This window comes from Bombyx mori, chromosome 2, assembly GCF_030269925.1.
Source record: "Bombyx mori chromosome 2, ASM3026992v2".
Lineage (NCBI taxonomy): Eukaryota > Metazoa > Arthropoda > Insecta > Lepidoptera > Bombycidae > Bombyx > Bombyx mori.
This window is the reverse complement of record NC_085108.1, coordinates 6275062-6302436: the sequence shown is the minus strand read 5'-3', so window position 1 is coordinate 6302436 and position 27375 is coordinate 6275062. Positions and strand designations below refer to the sequence as shown.

The 27375-nt window shown below is 40.5% G+C and overlaps 1 protein-coding gene across 5 annotated transcripts in view; it reads right to left on the bottom strand.

The window, feature by feature from the left end:
- The window catches only part of LOC101736247 (zinc finger protein Xfin), a 36370-nt gene extending 9065 nt beyond the window's left edge, over window positions 1–27305 (bottom strand). For 2 of the 5 annotated variants that reach the window (XM_062672655.1, XM_062672654.1), the window contains exons 1-22: window positions 26083–26376; window positions 24338–24456; window positions 22820–24100; window positions 22049–22158; window positions 21013–21117; window positions 19260–19315; window positions 17491–17622; window positions 17032–17087; window positions 15841–15949; window positions 13884–13987; window positions 12906–13079; window positions 11522–11642; window positions 10655–10810; window positions 9423–9540; window positions 8426–8570; window positions 7129–7236; window positions 5885–6026; window positions 3977–4089; window positions 3376–3459; window positions 2858–2961; window positions 1338–1374; window positions 1006–1129 (exon numbers count right to left, since the gene is read on the bottom strand). In XM_062672655.1, the coding sequence (XP_062528639.1) occupies window positions 1006–1129; window positions 1338–1374; window positions 2858–2961; window positions 3376–3459; window positions 3977–4089; window positions 5885–6026; window positions 7129–7236; window positions 8426–8570; window positions 9423–9540; window positions 10655–10810; window positions 11522–11642; window positions 12906–13079; window positions 13884–13987; window positions 15841–15949; window positions 17032–17087; window positions 17491–17622; window positions 19260–19315; window positions 21013–21117; window positions 22049–22158; window positions 22820–24100; window positions 24338–24456; window positions 26083–26256 (3672 nt within the window). In that variant the 5' untranslated portion in view covers window positions 26257–26376. Of the gene's footprint in view, window positions 1–1005; window positions 1130–1337; window positions 1375–2857; window positions 2962–3375; window positions 3460–3976; window positions 4090–5884; window positions 6027–7128; window positions 7237–8425; window positions 8571–9422; window positions 9541–10654; window positions 10811–11521; window positions 11643–12905; window positions 13080–13883; window positions 13988–15840; window positions 15950–17031; window positions 17088–17490; window positions 17623–19259; window positions 19316–21012; window positions 21118–22048; window positions 22159–22819; window positions 24101–24337; window positions 24472–26082; window positions 26377–26484; window positions 26958–27178 lie in introns of those variants that run through there. The other 3 variants (XM_062672657.1, XM_021352647.3, XM_062672658.1) reach the window with 3 other exon arrangements.
- Window positions 27306–27375: the final 70 nt, after the last annotated feature.

Genomic DNA, 27375 nt, shown 5'->3' with positions numbered 1-27375 from the left:
TTACATTAAACATGTGACAGAATTTATGACCTGACTAGGTATATGTGGCGTTTGCCAAATTCGGAAGTGTTCGGTTCTAATAGATGCCGGACTATTAGTTTTAGATTTTTGGTGTTGTTTTTCTACCTAACCTGGTAGCGTTAGAGGGCTGCGTCACCGTAACCGAATGACGACATTGCTAACACTAGTCCTAGCAAGAGCAGTGCTTCACAAAATCTACCACCGGATCGGAATCGCGACCCACTGAGAAAATCCGGCGAGAAACTTAGTTGTCTTTTTTGGTGCGTCAGAGCTAAGGCTTTACGAAGCTCTTTATAAATGTCGATGTGCTAGATTTATTGCTTGGTACTGTAGATATAATTTGTTAATCTTAATAATAATAGAAGCGGGGCTGCCAACTAAAACTCTATTAAGTCTTTTTTTACTGCATTCATGTGACATACTATCTAATTATTATTTTTATTGCTTAGATGGGTGGACGAGCTCACAGCCCACCTGGTGTTAAGTGGTTACTGGAGCCCATAGATATGTACAACGTAAATGCGCAACCCACCTTGAGATACGTTTTAAGGTCTCAGTATAATTACAACGGCTGCCCCACCCTTCAAACCGAAACGCATTATTGCTTCACGGCAGAAATAGGCAGGACGGTTGTATTTAATCCTGCAGGCTCACAGTAGGCTTTCAGTAATCCGATAACTTATACATGAGAACACAAAATATTTGACACATGCCTGAATCTCGCTTACGACATTTTCAACATAAGCTTGTATATATACAAGTTACTAATAACAACATTCGGACCGTCGGTCTACCGAGCAATATCACCCGCTCGGTTGAAGATCTTCCCTCTATCCTTAAGCCTATACATGAAATACGTTTCCCGTCTGCTCTTATATTTTTAAGTACAGGAATTTTTCGAAGCGTTTTCCGGGAAAAACCTACGTAACGCTGACAACCCTACAGTACGGGGATTACCTTTTTTATAGCAGTATAGGGCTTTACCTCGATAACGGCTATGTAGGACGGATGTTTCGTCCTCAAATGAGCTTTCAGTTCAGATTTAACTTTATAACGCTTGGGGCACGCGGTGCACGACCAAACCCTTAAATCTTGCTGCGACTGGACCCTGTTCAAATTGATATTATAAGTGATGGATATGATAAAACAAAATATCCGTTTTGATATTACAAATCAACAGAGTTGTGGTTTGTTCAAATGGCAGAAAAAATTATGGCGTCGCAAGGACGCAATTGCTATACTTGAAAAAAAAATACGTACAGCATGCTTTTTTTGCTATAAATATGCTTAATTTTACTCCAACAATAAAAGCTTACCTGTTGACAGTGTGTTCAAGCTGCCTAGTGAGGTCATCTGAAAAATAAAACCTTTTTTGTAAGTAATACCAACTACCCTAGCCTACCCTACTCAACTACTATCGTTGTCGATAGGAGTTGCTTTTTTTAATGACAACATTAAAACAACAATATAACGATATTGTTCATGAAAATAATTGTTACCAAGAAAAATTATTAAAATATAAATGCTATATAAAAAGAGCAATTGCTTTTTTTATATAGCATTTAAGCTGCTATCCTTAGGTTACAATAACAATTGATAAAAAATGTCATTAGGCCGCAATGGAAAGTAAAGTCAACTGGCTAACGAAACGTGCCCACCTTGTCTAAAGCGAATTGATAGCAGAGTCCATAGACATCAACATGCAGAATTGCCGCCATACACCTTGAGATACGAGGACCAAATCTCAGTTTTATAGTACAACGGTGGCTTGACTGTTTGACGGAAGCTAACGGCAAGCTTGTGGTACCAATCCGTGCGGGCATACACGACTTCATACAGCCAGAAATTACGTATAATTTTTGTGGGTTTCATTTTTAATACACAGTGTCATTCTTTCGCCATGGAAGTAATTCGTTAGGACGCGTTGAGTACACACAGTTTGTTTACAACAATATGTGCCTTGCGAACATAGACATAGTCGCATTGCTTGACACGTGTACCCTGGACTGTTACCCAATAGGCCACGACTTTAAGACTTCGACCAGAAAAGATTTTTTACTGATGGACGTCCAGTGAGTTCGCACGGGTAGGTACCACCGTCATACCTATTTCTGCCGTGAAGCAGTAATGCGTTTCGGTTTGAAGAGTGGGGCAGCCATTGTACTGTAAAAACGGAGACTTAAAACTGTCTCAGGGTAGGTTTTTTTTTTTTTATTGCTTAGATGGATGGACGAGCTCACAGCCCACCTGGTGTTAAGTGGTTACTGGAGCCCATAGACATCTACAACGTAAATGCGCCACCCACCTCGAGATATAAGTTCTAAGGTCTCAGTATAGTTACAACGGCTACCCCACCCTTCGAACCGAAACGCATTACTGCTTCACGGCGGAAATAGGCGGGGTGGTGGTACCTACCCGTGCGGACTCACAAGAGGTCCTACCACCAGTGATTACGCAAATTATAATTTTGCGGGTTTGGTTTTTATTACACGATGTTATTCCTTCACCGTGGAAGTCAATCGTGAACATTTGTTGAGTACGTATTTCATTAGAAAAATTGGTACCCGCCTGCGGGATTCGAACACCGGTGCATCGCTTCAACACGAATGCACCGGACGTCTTATCCTTTAGGCCACGACGTCTTTTTTAAGGTGGCGGCATTTACGTTGTAGATGTTTATGGATTCCGGTAACCACTTAACACCAGGTGGGCCGTGAGCTCTTTCACCTATCAAAGCAATAAAAAAAAGAAGAAAATAAGGCTACCAGCAAATATCAAATCCGTGGCAAGAATCCATTAAACAATAGTCTGTGACCCAGAAAGAACAGTTTCCTACCTTCGCCGTCTCCATCGTCACTTAAAGAACAATGTTCTTTCTTCCTATGTTTATAAAGTGCGGTTTTGTTTGACAATATCACGTCGCAGTCCCGACATTGAATCCTGGTGAGGAAGCAATCTTAATATCGAATCTACTTCGGCTGGTTACTATTTCGTTATGGTCCAAGAGTGCATGTTGTGGTCCGATTTTAATTTTGGTTTTTCTTGGAATTTTTGAAGATCTTGTATTAATCATTGTCCAAAACACTTAGTGTATGGCATCACCCACGTTCGGTTATGAGGTTGGAGTCTCCATTGTCCCACCCCCAGCCGGAACGCGCGACTGCTTCGTGGTAGTAACGCAACCCAAAATCACCAGCCACCAGTCGACCATACGATCACAATTTGGTGCTAAAATGCTAAGAGCACATTGCTATCCATTGTCTGATGATTCTTTATATACCCCCTCGTTAGATGCCCATGAGAACAGATAGGATGCTGTTCTACTACCCACAGAGCCATGATCAAAGTACGCACCGATAAATCTGCTTGTGTCCCTGTTTTTCTATTACAGTTTCAATCTTGTCGTGAACCTTCTTCCGATGGTATATGACGCTCCAGCTGAAGACGAGTCTGATTTTACTATATTGCTATTGATTGGAGCAACTGTTTGTAATTTGGCTTTGGTACTGAGAAATGGGAAGGTGAATTCTATGGCCGGTTCAAGACAAGAATGGGGTTTTGAATTGGTAAAGAACAATGAATCTACCTTAAATCTGGAATCTATGATAGCTTGGGGGCAGAATTGACAGGCCGGCTAAAGCTAAGCATTGATAGTAGAAACAAAAACTAAATGCGTTCCTCTAAAAGAGTGGGAAAAGTCAAACGTCGACGTTGTAACGTCTATGGGCCCCAGTAATCACTTAACACCAGGTGGGCCATCGGCGTTTTCAAGAATCTAGGGCAATAAAATCTTAGGGAAACGACGGTAGACCAAAGTTGAGACCAAGCGAGTCCAATGATGCCATGAAGAACGGGATGTGATCTTTAGGTCGAGAGGTCAGTCTTATACGATATAATTACGTCTAAAAGTCTTTAACGACTACATCGTGCCTTCTATGATTAATTACTTGCAAACCTGTTAGGAAAGGTCAGACCGCACTGGTTGCAAGTGTGGGAGCCATCGTTGACGTGCTTCATGCGTCTGTGGACTTGTAAGTAAGTCCAATGTAGGTAGGACCGACCGCAATCCTTGAAAAGACAGTATGGAGAATAGGGTACCGCGATCGGTGCTCGCGGTTGGTTTTATTATTTTTTTATTACCCTTGTAGGCAGACGAGCATACGGCCCACCTGATGGTGAGTGGTTCCCGTCGCCCATGGACTTCAGCAATGCCAGGGGCAGAGCCAAGCCGCTGCCTACCACTTAATACTCTCCACAAGCCTCGTTAGAAGAAGGACATGTCATAGCAATCAGGAAACACCGTGGAGGGGAGCTCATTCCATAGCCGGATGGTAAGTGGCAAAAGCCGTATGTATGTAAATGGTACGTGGCAAAATTTGATTAAATTGGAATTTGAAATTGGAAATTTTGATTAAAGATGAATTCGTTTCAATGTATTGGTATAATTTCTTTTAAGGATTTACATTAAAGTATAATTAGTGGCGCGGACATCGGACGACATCTTGTTTCATTTTTTTTTTTTTTTTTTTCGGGTAGAGGGCCGAACCTCCTACGAGGTCCCCGCGCAAAAGGGGCGCGCGGGGTATGTGAGACTCAACGATCTGCATGGTGTTGTGAGCAGACCGCGGGCCCAAGGATTTTAGAGCCCACCCACTAAACGACTCGTCTGCACTCTTACACCCGACGTCCGATCCCCTCCGAGGTCAGAACCCGGATCAGGTAGGGGGGCTACCGCGGTCAACACTACAACCAGACGGCGCGGCTCACCCCAAGGACGCCCAGCCGACGGAGCCTTCGAGGCGAATCGAAGGCTCTAAAACGTCAGCCGTCTCGGTACGGCAGCCCGTCGGGCCGCCCAGACGGTGCCGCTGGTGTCCCGGAATACCCCGCTGGACCAGAACCAGCCTGCCGGGTCGGGACGCGATACACCGTCGACCGGTCGCTCTATTCACTCCACGGCAGCGCGCTAGAGTGCTGGTAGCGCGCCGCGCGGCCTCACCCCCTCAGGTCGCCCCTTGACCTTCACCGGGGGGGACATCTTGTTTCATAGAGTAACACTTTTTTTACATAGATAAAAATAAAACATAGAGTAATTTAATCTTTGACGTACAGCTCAAATGTTCTATGCTAGGCGTTAAGACAGTGCTTCCTTTACTGATGGAACCTATCGTTCAGACGAACAAATTCCCCGGTTATTATTATCCGGGACCACACCGCCGCCATTTATGCATGGCGATCCTGTCTGATCCGACTTAATCCTGTTACTAACTTCTACATGATTTGCGAATCTAAAGCTTCCAACTCTAAATTCTCAGAAGGAATAAACGAGTTGATCACGTCATTTCATCACATCATGTCCACAGAACCGAACTCATCACTACTACGCTTCCAGAAATAGGCTTGGAATGAATTCTCCTCCACGATCTTTCTTAAGATCTATCTATCACCTGTCATTCTTCTTTAGACTAGACTCTAATGTCCATGAGCAATGATGACTACTTACCTAGGAAGCCGATAAAAGTTTAAGGGGTCATGCAAGAGTTAATGTCACCAATGCCCTTATTAAAGCAAAGATTCGATGATAAATATATCCGTATGTGGTTAATACAAAAAAAATGTTATGAAACACCCCACATTATCAATTAATTACGACTAAAATGTAGCCGTAAAATGCATCATACGATCATTAGTTGGGCAAGAGAGTTTCGGAGCAATTAGGCCATACAAATACAAATGTCGAGACAAAGTTAGGAGCGAAATTCAATGGGAAAACCGGGCGCTGCGATTATCATCAAAAAGTGACTTAGCATTTGCTATAGCGTATATCGTTTTGGCTTGGGCTTGAATTAATTAATGCACTAACTTCGCAAAGGAAATGCTTCACAACCGGAAAGTCTCCGTAGCCTAAGACTCCGTTGGCTGTCGCCTCAACCCCCGCACCCTGCTTCTTCGCTTCAGTCAAAGAGCGCTTGTAGAAACCGTGCGTTGTTTTGTGGGTGGTGCATCTAATAAATTATTTTTATTGCTTAGATGGATAGATGAAGTCGTCGTGGCCTAAAGGATAAGACATCCGGTGCATTCGTATGAAGCGATGCACCGGTGTTCGAATCCCGCAGGCGGGTACCAATTTTTCTACTGAAATACGTACTCAACAAATGTTCACGATTGACTTTCACGGTGAAGGAATAACATCGTGTAATAAAAATCAAACCCGCAAAATTATAATTTGCGTAATCACTGGTGGTAGGACCTCTTGGGAGTCCGCACGGGTAGGTACCACCACCCCGCTTATTTCCGCCGTGAAGCAGTAATGCGTTTCGGTTCGAAGGGTGGGGTAGCCGTTGTAACTATACTGAGACCTTAGAACTTATATCTCGAGGTGGGTGGCGCATTTACGTTGTAGATGTCTATGGGCTCCAGTAACCACTTAACATCAGGTGGGCTGTGAGCTCGTCCATCCATCTAAGCAACAAAAAAAAAAAGACGAGCTCACACCTGCCACCTGGTTTTAAGGGGTTACTGGAGCCCATAGACATCTACAACGTAAATTCCGCTACCCACCTTGAGATGTGAGTTCTAAGATCTCAGTATAGTTACAACGGCTGCCCCATCAAACCGAAAATCATTACTGCTTCCCGACAGAAATAGGCAGGGCGGTGGCACCTACCTCCTACTACCTAGCTACTCACAAGACGTCCTACCACCGTAAGTCTCGTCAATCATCTATACATAAAATACCAAATGACAAATACCAAACCGGTTTAGTATCGTTTCCTTGCAATTCTGTTTTTAATAAAAACAAATCTAAATTATGCAGGTGATTTCGATCAAATTTCAATCATCAGGCCACAATTAGTATTTTTAAAAACGATTACATTATTACATTGAAACAGCGGTCCCGGTTTAATCTAAATATAATTCGTCATTAACACTACTAGAAGGCTTTTGAGGATTTAGCCTAGTATCTCAAAGTTCTCAAAGTAATTAACCTCACACAAGCTATCGTGTGAAGTCAATAAGGATTGCTCTAACAAACAAACAAAGCAGCGTCCATTACCAAATGTTTATCAATGCTAAAAAGCCAGATATCTATTTAAATCAACTCACCTTGAATACGTCGCGAAACTCACTTTGCAAATGTGACACACGAATGGATTTTTAACACCCTTGTGGATAGCTCTGTGTGTGTTCAAGCCCTCTTCCAGATAAAATACACTGGAAAACGGTGAAAGATCAATTGCAAAAGTCCTCTTTATCTCTTTCCTAGAGTGTGGTACAAGGCTACTAAGCCATTTATCACCGGATATTGGGACAAAATCCTGTTCTCTGAGGATTATCCTATCGGAAACCGGCATTTACTGCTGGGAAGGATCGTTATGAGCACACAGGAACAGCTTCTATATTGTACCTTATGTGCTCCTGTTTGAAGATTTGGTATTTTTGTTTTATAAAATTTAAAGATTCCACATGAAAGGTCCTACGAAATTCACATTACGATGTTTCCTTCCTTTTGTATATCTCACAAAAGCCGCAACCAACTAATCTGATTGATTACCACCAATCAGCCAGTAGTGTACGACTAAAAAAAGCGCGCTTCGAACACCACCCAACACCAGGCCAGTGGATACTTTTATCTGGACATCAATTAAACTTCCCAATTTCTCGACCAGTTAAGCTGTACAGATTGGTACCGGTCTTTCCCGTTGCATTCCAGTTTGGCGAATATCATAAAGATCGCCATCAGCCCGTCCATCAATAAAGACCATCATCTACCATTTTTTTTATTGCTTGGATGGGTGGACGAGCTCACAGCCCACCTGGTGTGAAGTGGTTACTGAAGCCCGTAGACATCTACAACGTAAATGCGCCACCCACCTTGAGATATAAGTTCTAAGGTCTCGAAGTATAGTTACAACAGCTGCCCCACCCTTCAAACCGAAACACATTACTGCTTCACGGCAGAAATAGGCAGGGTGATGGTACCCACCCGCGCGGACTCACAAGAGGTCCTACCACCAGTAATTACGCAAATAAAAATTTACGTACAAACGTACAAAATGAAAACAAAACTAACTTTTTTTTTGTGTATCTCAGGAATGTGGACAAGATAGGACTATCATAACAAATTACATTATTATTTTAGCAACGTTTCGGTCTTTTATTAGACCATCATCAGGGATCTGCAAATTACACACAATTGATAACCAACAATACAAAAAACAACAATTGTCGACACTACCATATTCACCATAATATGAATTTAAATAATCACTATCCTACAGGCAATTGTGCAGTGTCGTAGTGAATTTGTTATGATAGTCCTATCTTGTCCACATTCCTGAGATACACAAAAAAATATTTTATAATAATTATGGACGACAATATTGATAATAACAAAACTAACTCCTCGCAAAATTCACATTTGAATGCCTTCTCAACTTCGACGACGCGGATCACGCATCGCGACTTTTCCGTCAAACCAGACAGTAACGGCTCCGATACGTCATCGTCGACTTGTCTAGGTATCGGACGGGAGAACGCGGATTGGCCTAAACGTAACGGATAATAGTGTTATAGAAATCGTTACGTGTGTTCATTAAACTAAATATATTTTGACCATGGAGACAAATATCCAATGTTTCAAATCAAATCAAATCAAATCAAAAAAATTTTATTCAACATAAATGAAAGTACATACTTGTTGAACGTCAAAAGAACTACCGCCAATTCACAAGAACTAGCCTCCGTCCTGAGAAGAATTGGCAAGAAACTCAGCGGGCATGTTTTTTTTTTTTTTTAATAAAAGCTTGGTTAATTAAAAAAAAACAGGCCGTAATAACAATGTAACTACAACAAGTCTGGACACATTTATTGATACGGATATTGGTGGATTGGTTGCCGACGCTCATGGATGTCAGCAATGCCAGGGGTAGAGCCAAGCCGCTGTCTACCGATAAGTACTCTCCACAAGCCTCGTATGAAGAGGGACATGTCATAGTGCTCGGGAAACACCATGCCAGGGAGCTCATTCCAAAGCCGGATGGTACCGATGTTAATTTTCAAACAAATTATTGTTATATTTATTATAAGCCGATTGTTGGTCATAGACAAATGAACCACCGATTTCGGGGATTCCCGTGTTCAATTCGTATTCAGGTTGGGCTCTAATTAATCTAGCACGTGTGTTTCTGGTAACCATAATACGAGAGAAACTTTAAAGCTATAGGTCCTAAGTACACAAAAGGGCATCTAATCAAGGCTCGCAGCCTCATTACAAAGTAAAAGTTCCGCCATCCACTTTCGTGTGGCAACCAGACAAAAAAGAAGCATCAAAAAATTCTCAATACACTTAGTAGAACTTAAAGCTATCAGTGTACTAGAAAATTCAGCCACATAAGTACCTGTTCCCTTTGGGTCATCGCTGACAATCTCACTAATTGGCGACAATACTGGGATCTGAGCCTCATTCGTCTCTCTAACGTGTGATTCAAAGCAATCCGGATACAAACTCAAATGCTCCTGTATTTTAAAAGGTTTTTAAAATAAGTTTTTTGTATTTTTATTATTACTAGTGGCCTGGCAGTAGTCGAAATTCGACTATAATTAATGGAATTGTATGTTTGAACACTATTATGATTGCATTTTATACTTCTGTAATCACAAATTTCGCCAAGACTACACTACACTATAAAAATATTAACAAAGACAAACAATATTTAATCTATTCTCAATTTGACAACAGACGTCAAGAACAAAAGTTTGACAATAAATAGTATGCATGCGTGTGTGCGTCAAATACATGGTATGTAGTGTGTGTAATGTTTTCTTTATCGATTTAATGTATCTTTTATGCATTATTTTTAAAAAATATTAGCATTGTGCACTTCTTCTCTATATTCTCTATAAGTGTGGAAAATTTCATACTCCTCCGTCCGCGCAATTTTCGTAAAAAGGGATACAAAGTTTTTGCTTCACGTATTAATATATAGATTTTTTGGATAAACAACTACCGTCTTAACCGATTTACACGAGACGGAGACATCATTAAAACTACTTTTACGATTCGATCTCGCATTTATTATTTCCATCATAATAAAATCGAGCGGTAAAAGGCTATTTGGCTTAAGTGAAATTTCGCTTGATTGGCGTCATTCATCTTTGTAATTAAATGTGCGTTTTATTTGGTATTAGCATCAACAGTAACGATGTTTTGTTTTATTGAACTTCAATTAAGTTTATTCCATTCAAACAGCTGGAGAAGTTTTATTGTTAGGATATTTTATCCAAATTTTAAACTCTAAATGGCTCTAACCTAGCCTTTAGAAATAGCCTTTCACGAAACGATATGAAAACGATTATTTTTCCCGAAATTCTGGCAATTAATGGAACGAACCACAGGCCTAGGCTAAGTGGCGTTCACCCTGGGAATTGTCGTCCTGCATAAACTTCCGAACAATTCTGCACGTGTTCATATTACATTTGGATGGATGAATAGAGTGGCAAAAGCGGTCTAGGAAGAGATAATTCTCGCGGTGGGGAATTTTTATCTATTACGGATATCGTAAGGCAATAAAGGAATTCAAAACAAAAACAATCAAAATTCTAGATAAATAAGTAAAACAACAGTCACAACCTCCGTCTGTTCGTTGTCCCTAAATGCTCTGAAACAGATCCTGCAGACCAGCAAGGTCCTCGGGCGAAGCTCTGCTTCGTGGGCCCTGATGTGCATCCGGAGACGGGACCTCCTAGTCAGATGCTTCAAGCATATGTGACATTGGAACGGCTTTATCTGTTTAAAAAGTACTGTACTTATTAAGTGTACTGGGCGGGATGCAAAAATAATGAGTACTCAAACCGAAATGGCACTGAACCATTGCCACATCCTAATGTTAACGCAAATTTATTAATAGTTAAATTTTTAACTAAACACGCAATCGAAGATGAAGGTAGTTACCGGACATGCGTAGCGTTTTCACGTGGTCATTGACCCCGCGCTCGTTAAGCAGAATTGTATTTCATTGCGTGCAGAGCAAAAATAATTTTTGAACATGGATTTTTACTTTTATTGTGTTAGAACCAATTGTCAACCAATTATTTTCACCGTTTTTATTGTATTTATGAGTGAACAAGCCCACAGCCCAGTTAACCTCGTTACTAGAGGAAACCTTGAGATATTGAATCGACATCTTCAGTTTTACGAAAGCACCATAAAATATAACATAATGCGTTTCGGTTTGAAGGGCGGGGCAGCCGTTATAACTATACTGAGACCTTTGAACTCATATGTCAAGGTGGGTGGCGGCATTTACGTTATAGGTGTCTATGGGCTCTGGTAAGCACTGAACACCAGGTAAGCTGTGAGCTCGTCTACCCATATATGCAATAAAAAAAACATAATTATTTCGAAAATCTTCACTAATACAATATCGCGAAAGCCCTTAGCGCAGACTTTACAAGAGATGCTTGCGATACAACTTGAACTTGTACATACGAATCCTACCTGCAGATGCGTCACTCCGTGCTCGTCCAGAGTTTGTTTATCTAGAAACTTCTTTCCGCACGTGCCGCACACGTAACGTCGCGTGTCTGTGTGTGTGCGGCTATGCTTTGTGAGCGTCGCCCTGTTTTATATACCCTATTTATACTCTCTATAAGACTCAGAATCGAGGACCAATCATGTCTTATTTTCAAAGGTATTTGAACGAAACAGATCATAGAATCGTAGCGAATTACCTTGCGGTTATTGAGAAGGATATAAGAATTAAAGGGTTAATGAAAATCCTGATAATATAGTGAGACCATAATGTTTCCTGAGCGATATAAAGTGCCCTTTAAACAGGGTTTGTGAAGAGTCTTATGGCCCCTTTGCGTTACCGATATCCATAAGCGTCAGTGGCCATACACCATCGAGTGCCATAACAGCCTTAAACCAACGAAATTACCACACAACGACCGTAGTGACGTTTGGTCAGTCCTCGATAATGAGTGTTTGTGTGAGTCGTATGATAAATCCTAATGGTCCATATATTTGGAAGGGATCAACTATATTGTTGATGTTCCTTACTGGTACAATATCTATGGTCATAATCATTTGTAAAGACCAGTTTAATGGTAAACCGTAAAATTGGCGATGTCCATGTGCGTCGGTATCCACCGCTTAACACCAGACTAATTTGGTTTTCCTCCCCTTTATGGATTCTCCCATTTATCCTTGCGTCAACAAACACATACAACTAAAATAAAAGTTCAAGTCATAATCACTGGTTACCAGATTCACCAGTTGAATCATAAAGCTTCTTTCATATCGCCTCAAGAAATTAGAAATGAGAAATCGGTATCACAAATTGGAGATGTCCATGGGCGTCGCTATCAACCGCTTAACACCAGACTGGACATGATTTGGCTTTCCTCTTCATTATCAATTCTTCCAATGATCCTTGCGTCAACAAACACATAAAACTAAAACAAAAGGTTACAACCTAATGTCGTAATGTTTGCAGTTATATATGGTACTTTTACTCGATCCTGTAGACCGAATGGTAAACAGTCGACGTCGCCCAAAACACGTCATTACGGATCCTCCCGATCCAGTAACGGTGCTTTTAGGTACCACGAGCACCGGTCACCGTCTTCGTCGAACCCGTCGCTTGCGACGAAGGGCTCGACGAGCGAATTAACCCATAGACACACCCAACTGAGTTTCGCGCCGGATCTTCTTAGTGGGTCGCGTTTCCGATCCGGTGGTAGATTCTGCGAAGCACTGCTCTTGCTAGGGCCAGTATTAGCATCACTCCGGTTTGAGCCCCGTGAGCTCACCTACTAGTTAAGGTTACGCTGAAATAGCCTGTCAAGGCTGTCAGCTTAGGTAGGAAAAAAAATGGTACCTCAAATGGAAAGTCTTTCCGCAGTCAGAGACTGGGCACTCCCATCTCTTCTGCTTGTCGTGCTGGAAGTGAACGTGATCGAACAGTTCCGTCTCGTTGGCGAATGAAACATCGGCGCAGTCGCCACACTTGTACCTACCGTCTTGCATTAGGGACGTCGCTTCGTGGAACTGCCTGAGAGATTCGGTTCAAAAGTCAGTGGTTAGCACATTTAATGCCAGTTACACGCCACCGTGCAGATGAATATGGCTGAACATACGGCGCCGTGGCTTACAATTATGTTTGTTTTTTAGCATCAGTACCGTTTCAGTCGTTGCTATGACTTTACGTGACGCACATTTCCATATACGTAAAGTAGCGATATTGTAATATCAAGTGTTGGATTAGGATTCGCGATATTAATTTGAACAAATTGATGCCATGCCACGCGCCACGGCGCCGTGTAATTAGCATTTTTTTTTATTGCAATAATTGGTGGACCAGCTCACTGCCCATCTGGTATTAAGTGGTTAGCCCATGAACATTTGCAACGTAAATGCCGCCACCCACCTTGAGATGTGAGTTCTAAGGTCTCGGTATAGTTACAACGGGTGCCTCACCCTTAAACCGAAGCGCATTACTGCTTCACGGCAGAAATAGGCAGGGTGGTGGTACCTACCCGCGCGGACTCACAAGAGGTCCTACCACTAGTAATATGGTAAATCTCGCATACGTTTCGTTCTACAATCGGGATGATGGTGCAAATCGAAACGTCTTACATTGCCGTTTCGGCGACCCTTCAGTTTTCTTTAGGAAAGAAACTAGGGAGCCGATTTTTTATGGGGAGTCCCATGCCAAAGGAGCATGCCCTCGGGAAACATGAACTTCCTATGTGACTCGGCTGTGGATCCGGACTAAGCACGAGTGTACAGCAATAGGGAATTACCCAAAAAAGGCCACTAAAAAGTATCCTCTCATAGCTCCCGCTAAAACACTTACATGTGAAACTTAAGGCGAACTTTCGACGTAAACGTCTCGTTACAGTTGTGACAAGTCAGTATCTGACTCGAGTCGGCTTGTTTGGATTTCTTCTTACGAAACTTCTGGAAATCGCAACAGAGAACTCGGTTTATGAAAAACGGTTTTACGGTTGCAATTTTAATTGAGTCTGGTTTTGGAAAGTTTTCAACCCTTTGACAGCCATGTACATAGGTGTAGGAGAGAAATCGACATAATTACTTCAGTGCGCCACTTAAGGCACTTAGGGTACACACAGACCCACATGGCAGTCAGAGGGTTAAGAAAAAGGAGTTTAAGTTCTTTAAAATGTATCCTTGAATATCGAAATGTTATCTCGGGTTCGAATCCAGAAGGTATTCAACGAGCTTGTTTTTTGCGTTAATATTGAAGTGAAACTTCTAATGCGACTTCCAACAAGGTTGCGTTAAACGCTTAACGCTACCATGGAATAGACAGAGACAGCTCCTGGGGAGGGTGAATAGAAAGAGACAGAGTGAGAGTGAATGCGCGTAGTATACCTGTTGCAGGCCAGCACGAGCGTTAGCAACGAGTAGCGGCCAATGTTTTAGTGAAGTATTTAAAAATATATTTATTTTCCTATTTATAACTTAAAATCTATACTAATATTATAAAGCGGAAGAGTTTGTTTGTTTGAACGCGCTAATCTCAAGAACTACTGGTCCGATTTGAAAAATTCTTTCAGTGTTAGATATAGATAACCCATTTATTAAGGAAGGCTATAAGCTATATAACATCACGGTAAGACCGATACAAGTGGAGCAACAATAAAGAATGTTTCAAAATAGGGGTTTAAATAGCTCCTTAATATTCTATAATTCAAAAATATTTTTCTTTCAACGTAAATGAAGTGGGGGTAAAATTTAGTGTTATGCCAAAGTAACTATTTCACGCGGAGTCCTTCACTTTTGGCTATCAGCGATAATGTGGGAAGAAAAAAAAACGGAAAAAATCTACACATGAGTCGACTATTATCAAAGCCGGCAATCTGACTTTTGGACAATGATTGGTAAATCAGAAAAACGAATTATTGACTTTGTATTCCATTGGCAGTCACAAAACTCTTCGGAACGACATCTTAGATAAATAACAGGTTAACTATTAACCTTTATTTAATGCAGGTTTTGAACCGTATTCTTTGAAGGAGACGATTATATTCAAATCAATCTGTATTGACATATCAATAACATTTTTTTGTCCAAATGCACAGATTGCCACCTTTGATAATAGACGACTCACATATAGAATTACAATTGATTTAAAAATTCTAATTACTCTTCAATAAGAAAGACTGTTGAGAAGAACCGCTTTCGAAAAATTATATATAATTCTGTACTGTAAAATTTTTTTCTTGTTAAGTCCTTTTTTTTATTGCCCTTGTAGGCAGAGAGCACATGGCCCACGTGATGGTGAACGGTTACCATCCCTTATAGACGTTAGCAAGGCCAGAAGCAGAGCCAAGCCGCTTCCTACTATACCATACCGCCATGCGTAGTGGTGGTAAGAAAAATTACTTATAATTCGTACTGTAATTCTCCATTAATTTTGTTATGTTCTATGGAGAGTCCAAGGTAGAAAATACTTTTTTTTATGATTGAAGGATTACTGGTGGCCCGGAGGCCTTTCCAGTTTCACCAGGACAGGTGGGCGAGCAAAGGCTCAGCCAGAAGGGGTGGGATTTGCTAACAGCTGCCCGAGCGCCTCCGAAGGAGACCTAACAACTCAAGAGCAGCTGCTTCGCGAATGAATCTACTACCGAATCGAAATCGCGACCTGCTGGGAAGATCCGGCGAGAAACTTAGCGAGCTGATGCATGGGTTAAGTTGCACGTCGACCTCTTTGTCGAGTTCGACGAGTACGGTTACCGAGGTCCCTAAGCCTGCTCCTAGTGTTAGAGCTGAAGGTAGCCAATACTCACCGCTGGCATCTGCTTATGAGCTGATACCTGGTCACAGTTCGTCTTCCTTTTGCGCATGCGTCGGCGACACGAGTGTGAGGCCAACGCTGCTATGGTAGGAAACAGTTGGCTGCGAACGAAATCGTACTCTATTGCGATCGACACTGGTATCAGAGTAGAAAAACCTCCTGCAGCAAGCTTTTAGGCCTCATAGCGGACATAGTATTTAGACTTAAAAAAAAACACCCTTTCTTATTTTATTTTTTATTGGTTAGTTGTGTAGACGAGCTCACGGCCGACCTGATGTTAAGTGGTTACCGGAGTAAATGCCGCCATCTACCTTGAGATGTGAGTTCTAAGATCTCAGTATAATTACAACGGCTGCCCCACCCTTCAAACCGAAACGCATCACTGCTTCACGACAGACATAGGCGGGGCGGTGGTACCTACCCGCGCGGACTCACAACACGTCCTACCACTAGTAAGTAGTATCCAGTAGTAGTACAAATCCAAACTTTTTTATCCTGAGCCGCGTATTAAAACAATTTATAACAGACTTTTTGGCGGGAGCGCGAGGAGTGAAGTTGTGTGATTTGTTTTATTTTGTCTATTTAGTGTTTCTTCGGGTTTAAATGTGTAATAATGGTGGTTTATTAACTGTTTAATATCTGTGAAAGTGCACAAATGTGGGAAAATAAAACAAAGCCGCTGGACGTAACTTCTCGGGATCCTCCAAAAAGTCCACTGAAAAATCTTAGTAAATGACCACAATTTTACTGAGATTAGATTTCATCTCATATCATCTCATTTAATTTCATCCTAGTTGATTAATGTCTCAAATTAATCATTTTCATTTCATTTCACTCCATAATATCATTTTTCATAAAATTAAGAATATAGATTAAAATAAGACATGACTTAAAGTACTCAGTTACCAGGTCATAAAACCTCTAAAAAAAAAAAAATTATAACAATATGGGGTATAAAAATGTGACAACCTGTGACAAGGAGGGGTTCAAAAGTCCTAAAATTCGTGTGACGTAATTCATGGATGGCCCCTTAGTCGATTCTTATAGGATAGTTCTTTTGATGCTTAACCCTAGCAATGTTGGCTTCAAATCTCATTTGAAGAAAAGCATGGAATGATCTTGGAGGGATTAGGTTCATTGCACTCCCGAGACAGATCTAGTATCTAAAAAAATTGATAACTACCTGCAATTGTAGCATTTTGGCTTCCTTTTCGTTACGCCATCTCGATTTTCGACGACCTGAACGCCAAATAAATTTCAGTGAATGCGATGTGGCTCATGGACATCAGTGGTGCCGACACGACGGTCACAACACGAGGTTGCAGATCAAGGTCTCGTCTTGGACAGTTGCTCAACAGATTACCGGAGGCCGAAGAAAATACCAACGCCCAGACATGACGCGGAAGACTTTTTTACTGGTGGTAGGACCTCTTGTGAGTCCGCACGGGTAGGTACCACCACCCCGCCTATTTCTGCCGTGAAGCAGTAATGCGTTTCGGTTTGAAGGGTGGGGCAGCCGTTGTAACTATACTAAGACCTTAGAACTTATATCTCAAGGTGGGTGGCGCATTTAGGTCGTAGATGTCTATGGGCTCCAGTAAAAGCAATAAAGGCGTTGCCGACAAGAAACAGCCACTTGAACCTGCACAGCGTCTATCAGCTTCCTGACCGGGCTGGTGGCTTCGGCGTCGTTGGTCTGCACGATCCAGATCTCATCGTCGCTGCTGTTCAGACACTCCTGTTTCACTTCCGTCTTCAGCTGCATGGCTTGGTGCTGTTATTGAAATAACTCATTAACAATCGTTATTTATATGCTATTGGTAACATTTCATATTGTTTAATAGTAATGGTATGCAGGGCCGGATTTAAACTTAATGCCTCTCCTGGGCACCGGAAAAAAATCCGCCTCAATACTGGAATTTCACCTAAGCTTATATTTTATATTATTTATTTTTCAAAATTAAAATAACTAATTTATTGCAGAAACGTTATCATATGTTATATATGTATTTCAAAAACATAAATATTTGTTTTTTTTCTAACAATTATAAATTTTGCTCTAAGGGTGACTCATAATTATATTTCTTAAAAAAAAAACTAATTAAATTTCTTTAATTCCAGACAATAGAAAAAACGAAATGTCCAAGGAAATAAATTGATCAAGTCAGTTGGATTATAATTTTTTACCAAAAGTAACAAAATTATAATTCATAAATAATGGATGAATTGAATTTGTTGAATTATCAATTAAACAGAAAATTACTAATTAATAGAATTAATTAATTATATTGAGCAATCTTGATAAGACTAAAAAAAAATTTTTTCACTTTCAAAATTATGCTGCCCTGGGCACTTGCCCCGACTACCCCTAGTGTAAATCCACTACCGATGGTATGAGTAGATCATAATTAAATTAACAAGGTAGTGTGTGTAATGCTTTTTATTGATTTATCGTATTATTAATGCCCAATTAAAAATATATATATTAGCATTCTGCACTCATTATCTATAAGTCGTCGTGGCCTAAAGGATAAGACGTCCGGTGCATTCGTGTTGAAGCAATGCACCGGTGTTCGAATCACGCAGGCGGGTACCAATTTTTCTAATGAAATACGTACTCAACAAATGTTCACGATTGACTTCCACGGTGAAGGACTAACATCGTGTAATAAAAATGAAACCCGCAAAATTATAATTTGCGTAATTACTGGTGGTAGGACCTCTTGTGAGTCCGCACGGGTAGGTACCACCGCCCCGCCTATTTCTGCCGTGAAGCAGTAATGCGTTTCGGTTTGAAGGGTGGGGCAGCCGTTGTGACTATACTGAGACCTTAGAACTATATCTCAAGGTGTGTGGCGCATTTACGTTGTAGATGTCTATGGGCTCCAGTAACCACTTAACATCAGGTGGGCTGTGAGCACGTCCACACAGCTAAGCAATAAAAAAAAAAAAAAGTGTGTGAAATTTCATACTCCTCCGTCCGCGCAATTTTCGTAAAAAGGGGTACAAAATTTTTGCTTCACGTATTAATATATATAGATTATTCGATTGAGTATAATAAGTGTTTACGAAATTTTGAAATTTAAAAATTTATATTTTGATATCCTTCGCGACTCGAAACATGAATTTATTTATACATTAGATTTACAAATTTTAGCCACATAAAATTTTTGGAGGGACGATGAACATTACGTTGAGTGAATATATTCAACAGGATCTAACTGTCATGTTTAATTAAATATCAAATTTCAATTTGAAAGTCCATAGTCAAAAATTAAAAAAAACTTTGGGACCCGCTAGTCTATGTCTAGACCGAGTGAATTTGTTTGAGTTTGAAAGCCTGGATTTGTACAACCATATAGAAAAATTTTAGTGAAGATCAATCTAATTCAGTTTGAAGTTATTTCTTACCGCAGTGTTTGTGGTTTCGCAAACGCTTTTTTCTGGCGATTTATTTTCCGTTTTCTCTGTAATAAATGATATGAAACAGTTGTACTGATTAGAAAAAGATTGTGTAGCAAGCTTTTTTGTTGCATATCTTAATATATTATTAATGTATACAGTACCAGGCAATAAATATTGCACATCGGTATTTAGAAAGAGACAGTCGTCTAATTTTGTTTTTGTTGTAAAGCGTTACCTGTGTGCGACAGATATAACGCTCTACGAAGCAAAAATTAACCGTCTCTTTCCAACGGTCGATGTGCAATATTTATCGCCGGGTACTGTAAATTTGTAGGCAGCGGCTTGGCTCTGCTCCTGGCATTTCTGAAGTCCACGGGCAACGGTAACCACTTACCATCAGGTGGACCGTATGAGCATCTGCCTATAAAGCAACAAAAAAAAAATTGAGTATCACGTTTGTCCGCGACGGACACCTAAACTACTGAACCGATTTTAACATTTTTTTTTTTTAATATGTGTTTTGTTCCAATTTAGGCCATAGTATGGTTTTTATTTCGATTAATGGTCGCAAATATTTATTGATTAACAATAAAATGATTTCTTATGTTGATTGTTGTTATTAATTGTAAGTTTCATAAGTCTAAAATAGATAGCGCCTTAAATCGGTTTTTACCATATAGTTTTTTTTTTCCTACCTAAGCTGATAGCCTTGAGAGGCTATATCAGCGTCGCCTTAACTAGTAGGTGAGCTCACGGGGCTCAAACCTGACGACGTTGTAACTATAGATCTTAGAACTAATATCTCAAGGTGAGTGGCGCATTTACGTTGTAGATGTCCATGGGCTCCGGTAACCACTTTACACCAGGTGGGCTGTGAGCTCGTCCACCCATCTAAGCAATAAAAAAAAAAACGTTGCTAACACAAACCCTAGCAAGAGCCGTGCTTCGCAGAATCTACCATCGGATCGGAACGCGACCCACCGAGAAGATCCGGCGAGAAACTCAATGGGCTGTGTTTTTACTCGTCGAGCCCTTCGTCGCAAGCGACGGGTTCGACGAGAACGATGATCGGATAGAGTTAGTATTTACTTATTACCTCCATGGTTTTTACAGACAATTGCAATACTGTCTGACATTAATATCTCATAGATGGCGCTGTGTTAAAAATACCAACGTTTCACATAAGCTACAATTAAATGGCAGAAACACCACGTGTTGCTGAGGCTAAAGTATAAGTGGAATTTATTTCGTAGTAAACGCAATACAGCGAAATCCAATTGTTCTTTGTTAATGTTTGGTATTAGCATAGCCGGCCACGTGTTATTAGAAACAAAACCCTTACCCACAGCAACGTGTGGCCGAGTCCGCTAGCAACATATAAATGTTGCTATAATGCTACAACAAAATTCTTGTACCATTATCGGGCCGAACCGGACCGGATCGGACGTCTTGATATCCGCCAAAATTACGTTGCTAAGTCTTATTACATTTTTATATATAGATGAAAATAACAAATCGCTTAAATTATTAGACAATGTTCGCTGATTAAAAAATAATATAGGTCGGTACGTTTTATCAAAAATATCAGTACAACTATACTGAGACCTTACAACTTATATCTCAAGGTGAGTGACGCATTTACATTGTAAATGTCTATGGGCTCCAGTAACCACTTAACACCAGGTGGGCTGTGAGCTCGTCCACCCATCTAAGCAATAAATATATATATATTTATATATATACAACAATAACTACCAACCTGATCCGTTTAAATCGTTGGTATTCTCAATTTTGACGCCAGTTTCTGGTCTTCGTTGGTGTGCCGCCATTATGTGCCCTTTCAGCCATTTGAAATGAGTGTAACCTGAGTACCAAACACCATTAGTCTTCAGCTCGATTGTATTCTATAGATTATCGATAGTTTTTAGTATTGTTACGCCGGTAAGAGTAACGCCATCTATCGCCAAATAGTCGAACTTGAATGTCGTGGCCATTTTGGGTCACGAGGTAAAAGCCTCATCAGAACTGCATTACGACTGTCCGGCTAAAATCCTTCAGTCTGATATGCACAGCTTCTACTCACGTGGACTCACAATACGCTCTTTTCTCAGTCTGGTACTCTCCTTAGCAGTAGTAATGGCGATCACCATCATTGATTGAGACTACTCTTGTCAAGAGTGACCCGATTGAGAAAGGGTATTTCGATATTTAGAAAAAAATATCAAGTAGAATTCTTTTCAGGAAGTAAAACTTTATCATGAATAGCGGACCGCTCCGGCTCCGCTCGGGTCTTTAACAAAAAATTCAACGATATTTGACGGTGTTTTATTTTTTAAAATAAAAGAACACTTATTGCTGCATAATAGTTAGACTTAAGCTGTCGCGACACTTTTTGTAAATAATAACGTGTTCTACAAAGTCGTAGTACATTATTTTATTCTATTATCAATAGTTTTCGCGGGGCACGCGATATAAAGAATATTTTAGGTAATTTTTTTACACCTTGGGTTACATTATTGGAGTTTTAGAAAGATCCCTAATTTTTTTCAAAAAAAGATGTCTATGTCACTCGGAAATAGTGTAACTTCCAAACATGGAAATATTTTTTTAAATCGGTTCATTAGTTTCGGAGCCTATTCAATACAAACAAACAAACAAATCTTTCCTCTTTATAATATTAGTATAGATATAGTTTACAGTAATAACCCGCCATGTAAACTGTACAAAAACTCCAGGGCTCAATGTATTCATGTAACGTATAAAATTTGAAATCACAAGTAAGTTATTAAACTTACCGTAATCGCAGAGCGGACACGGGTAAACCATTTCACTGTCCATCTCGTGCTTATGAGCATCTCCGTGCTCAATCACGCCGGGTATACCAGGAAATGCGGTGTCGCAAAACCTTAAATAAAAAATCATTTAAAGTAAAGCACTTTTGTGAAGAACCACTCCTGACTGAGGTGAAATCTTTCAAGATGGAAAAGTCAACGGCTACCTTTGCCTGTGACCTCGCATCTCACCCGAAATTGACAAGAAAGTGATACCAACATGTGCTGTCAGCAGTATCAATAGCTTTCGGTCATGAAACCGGATAGCCCACTGAGTTTCTCGCCGGATCTTGTCAGTGGATCGCGTTTCCAATTCGGTGGTAGATTCTGCGAAGCACTGCTCTTGCTAGGGCCAGTGTTAGCACCACTCCGGTTTGAGCTCCGTGAGCTCATCTACACGTCAAGGCGAAGCTGAAATAGCCTCTCAAGAAGGTAGGAAAAAAATGGAACCGTCATCGACTCTTGAACTGGGCTTTACTGTACCAAGCTGTATGTAAATTATTACACATAATACTACATTAAGTACACAACAATCGGTGGGGCACAAAAGTACTGGAGTGAAGACCTCGTACTGAATGTCATAACGTGGCCAGACAACCAAAGAGGTGGACCTGGTCAAAATATTTGATAAGAACTGGATGCGAAAGGCAAGGGACCGAAAAGAATGGATTGCACATGAAGAGACTTACACTCAACATACACAGAGTACACAAAGCGTACAATTGTCACACGAACCTGCACTTAAGCTCCGATACCCCATCGTCAATCTGGTATTTCCCCAAAAACGCCTTAACATCATCATCAGCATTCTCCAAGTTCTCTATAATCGAATCTATCTCAGTTTCGGGTTCATTCTGTTCAATAATCTCTACTTCGCTCGAGGACTCACTGGCATCACCGCCTTTCATCATCGCCACCTCATCAGGTCCCCCCTCTAGAGGTTTCGTTATTATCTCGCCATCAGAACCGATTTCCACTTTAACGTACTCATCAATAGCTGTATTACTATTCTGTTTTTTGCATTCTTTTTTGTTGATCAGAAAACGAAACTCTTTAATCTTCTTATAAATGTACTGTTGATTGTTTTTGATGATCAAATATTCGTCGGCATTCAAGAATTGGTTGGCGCCTTTCATCCGGCACGTTTTAAAATATTCGTTAAGACAAAGCTCACAGATTATTTTTAGTTGGGTCTCCGATTTCTTGCACGGCGAAAACCTGTGCTTTTTCTGGTCCTCGTTATCAAATAAATAAGCTTTGTCCTTGTTTACTTTACGAGCGCATATTGTGCACATTTCTCTGGCATTCTCATTGATTAAAACCCCGTCGAATTCGTATACAGATTTCCTTTTGTGGATCCGAGATGGATCCGTTTTCCTCACGTGTTTCCTTTCGCTGTAACCTTCGCAGGGCAACGAAGTTACTGGTGAATTCTTAAATATATCGAGTATCTCATCACGGTACGCGAAATTATCGGACTTTTGCCGATAACTGTCGTTTCTTTTAAAGCTATTATCGGTATTCATATAACTATCGCTGGGGATTGCTCCAGAAAAGTTGCGCATAGCGGTCACATCTGAATAAATCTGGTAATGCGATTCCAAATTCAAAGTGCTGTCACGAACCAATCTGAACGGTAACGAATTGGCAAAGTCTTTGAGGTTGGCGCTCTGATCCAGCCTTAATGTTGGACTCCCAACAATATTATATTTAACGGTATCCCCGAAAACAGCATCATTGCGGTCTTCCTCGTCATCTTTAAAGCGAACAAACGGAAGAGCTTCAACTGATAAATCTAACACAGAATCCTCATTGTCGAAATGTATCTGTGATGCTCTGATTTCTGTACCGTCATCGAGAATATACTCTAGGCCGGCACTATTCAAGCCCTGATCGTATGTCGGACGTGTCGGATTACATTCCGCATTCGCAAGGAATTGATATATACTATCGTGCAGCGAAACGGGTTGATTCTGTGTTATGGAGTTTATATCTATGTCGTAGCCGAGGACAGCTCTGAAATGGTCAGTTAAAATTATACCAAATTCGGAATTTAAATAACATTGATTATAAAAATAGCTGGATGAGGATTTTACTAGATTTTCCCTTGTGTGATATGTTCGAGATTGGAAGAACGCTTACTGTGAATGAAGGCGTATTGCCAATGGTGAACCGCCAACATTTTTCACGTGTAATCATAATTAAGGCTCTATAAAGATATGTGTCGTTTACGGGCTTCCCTGAAATACTTACTTGGCTTTATCCAGAAAGGATTGGAAGTCGTCTTCAGGTTCAATCCTAAATGTAACCTCTTCACCTGCAGAGTTCTCTGTGCACAGCATCAATGGTTGCAGCTCGTTGGCCATTTTTGTCTGTAAATATCAAGACTACGGGATAATTCGTAAGGCGTCAACCTTCGTCCTCTTCTAGTCCTTATCCCAGATTATGTGGAAAGGGCGTAGCATGTCCTCTTTTTTCATTCAGTCCTATCACACGTCATCTGTGCACTCACACTACTTCTTTCACACAATCCATCTAAATCTATTTAGCACTCCTTACATTACGTACATTTGCTGGACGTCAATCACTGGATATAATTTGGCTCATGCTTTTTTTTCTAAGTAATGAGAAAGTTCTTTTAAATTAAATAATGTTAATAATATTTTTACGCATTCTACAGATATAATTTTTTATTCACTTAGCGGGATACTGAACTAACAGTCCATCTGATGGTGAGTGCCTCACTGCCTTTCTTTTTTCTACCTATTCTAGTGACCTCGAGGGGTTATAATAGATTCACTGAACTAGTAGACGAGCTCACGGGGCTCTAACCTTATGATATTGCTAACACGAACCCTAGCAAGATCCGTGCTTCGCAGAATCTACCACCGGATCGGAAACCCGATCCACTGAGAAGATCCGGCGAAAAAATTAATGGGCTGTGTCTGAAGGTCTATCTATTCATGATTATCTTTTTTTTTTATTGCTTAGATGGGTGGACGAGCTCACAGCCCACCTGGTGTTAAGTGGAAAATCGCGCACAATCAGACTTTATAATACCTGAGCGCGGTATTGAACACACGGTATACTCTTTAAACAACAAACGAGGGTTCAAGCCTTCAGGCAGCATGATGGCGATACCATTGGCATTGCTGACATCCATGAGCTTCGACATCAAACCACCGTCTGCGCTCGCCTGGCATCGAAGGCAGTAAAAGAATCGATTTTCGTGGATGCTGCATTTGATTCGTTTCTAGTAGCTACTGGAGCCCTCTGATATCAGAAAACACATACCGCCACCACTTTGAAGGGTGGGGCAGCCGTTGTAACTAAACCGAGACCTTAGAAGTTATATCTCAAGGTAGGTGGCGCGTTTACGTCGTAGATGTCTATGGGCTCCAGTAACCACTTATCACCAAGTGGGCTGTGAGCTCGTTCACCTATCTAAGCAATAAAAAAAATTATCAAAAGTTTACTGCATAATCATATCACTCATCTCACTCAAATATATCACTCTTCAAATCGATGTATATTATATAGCTTGGCTTGATAACCAGAATGAGAGGCGGTGTCCCCTACATAGAGATAACTGTTGCCTATTACCAAATAAATTCGCTTAGCCATGGGGATTGCTCTGAGGAATTGTTCGAGATGATACCGGCATCGCGTTTTTACCATCGCACCGCCCGCCACCGGAGTAGAGTTCATCCATACTACCTGGAGCCACTGCGGTCATCGACAGTGCGTTTCCAGAGGTCTTTTTTGCCACGTACCATCCGGCTATGGAATGAGCTCCCCTCCACGGTGTTTCCCGAGCGCTATGACATGTCCTTCTTTAAAAGAGGCTTGTGGAGAGTATTAAGCGGTAGGCAGCGGCTTGGCTCTGCCCCTGGCATTGCTGAAGTCCATGGGCGACGGTAACCACTCACCATCAGGTGGGCCGTATGCTCGTCTGCCTACAAAGGCAATAAAAAAAAGTCAGCTTTTACGATACCTACAGACAGAGATGGGCTGGTGGTATTTTCAACCGACAGCCGCGGAAACTGAGGTGGAATTCCAAATGATATTATGGCCCACCATATCACCACCGTACCGATACCAACATAATACTTCTGCCGCAATTTAAAAGGTAGGAGGAGGTATTTCTGCAATAAATTGAGGCTCGACCTCATATCTCTACGAGCTACAGTGAACAATTAACATCAGCGGGCTCGTGATCTCGTCTACTCATTCAGTACAAATTAATATATCACGGATTCTTTATACTCATTATTCTTGAAAATGTTTAACGTGTCAACAACAGATCACGTCATTATATTTTTTTTAGCTGAAAATACTGACCGGTACAATGCGCGCTACTGATACATTCGCACTATTAGGAGATACGTGACAGCACGTACCGCAAAAATATCCAATTTCCATAGCACATTCGAATTTAGACTGCTGTTACGTCCATTTTAACATTTTTGCTGGGATTGGCGACGTCTATGCTTAAATCGTTTGCTATTCCACCAGTAAAGGCCAATTAAATTAAATTTCAATATATTTATTTATGTTAGGCGGTGTATCTACATGCAATCCTTAAGCACCATTATAACTAGTAAATTTAAAAAGTTTTGCGTTTTCGAGGTCATTGAACTCTTACATTTGAAGCAGTCATGGCCACGAGTGCGAAACGTTGCAAATGATAATTTATTTATACAAAGTACGCTTTTCTCTGTGCTATGTAAAATTTTGATCATAGAACTATATCTTACATACTAAAGAATGTATAGATTGTTAGTTGTAATTTTGAATAAAACACACAATCCCGCCTACAAATAATGAAAGTCAATAAATAGGTTAATAATGAATCATTATTATTGTTTGTCAAAATAATTGGTAATTTAACTATTTGAAATTTATGACTGTTTCCGATACTTTCCTTAACTACAAATAAATGGCTGACTATAAAAGAATTAAAATTTTGCAACAGCCAGTGTCAATGGCAAGGAAAACAGTCGAGAAATTTATTTCCGTAATGTAGATCAAAACCAAAAATATAATATGAGTTAACTACAAATGAGTTTACTGAAAAAGGAAAAAAAAACTAACCAGTTTTATTTATTTCTTCAATATAAAACGTTTCTTCGCGAATAACTGGCACAATGACAACGAAAAACAATTGAAATTTAAAACTTCCTCCATTTTTTTGAAATCTACGACATTTCAAGAATTCAACAGATAATATTAGAAATTCTCATTATGCAGTAAAGCATTCACTCTTTAGACGATTCTTAAATCGATTCAGC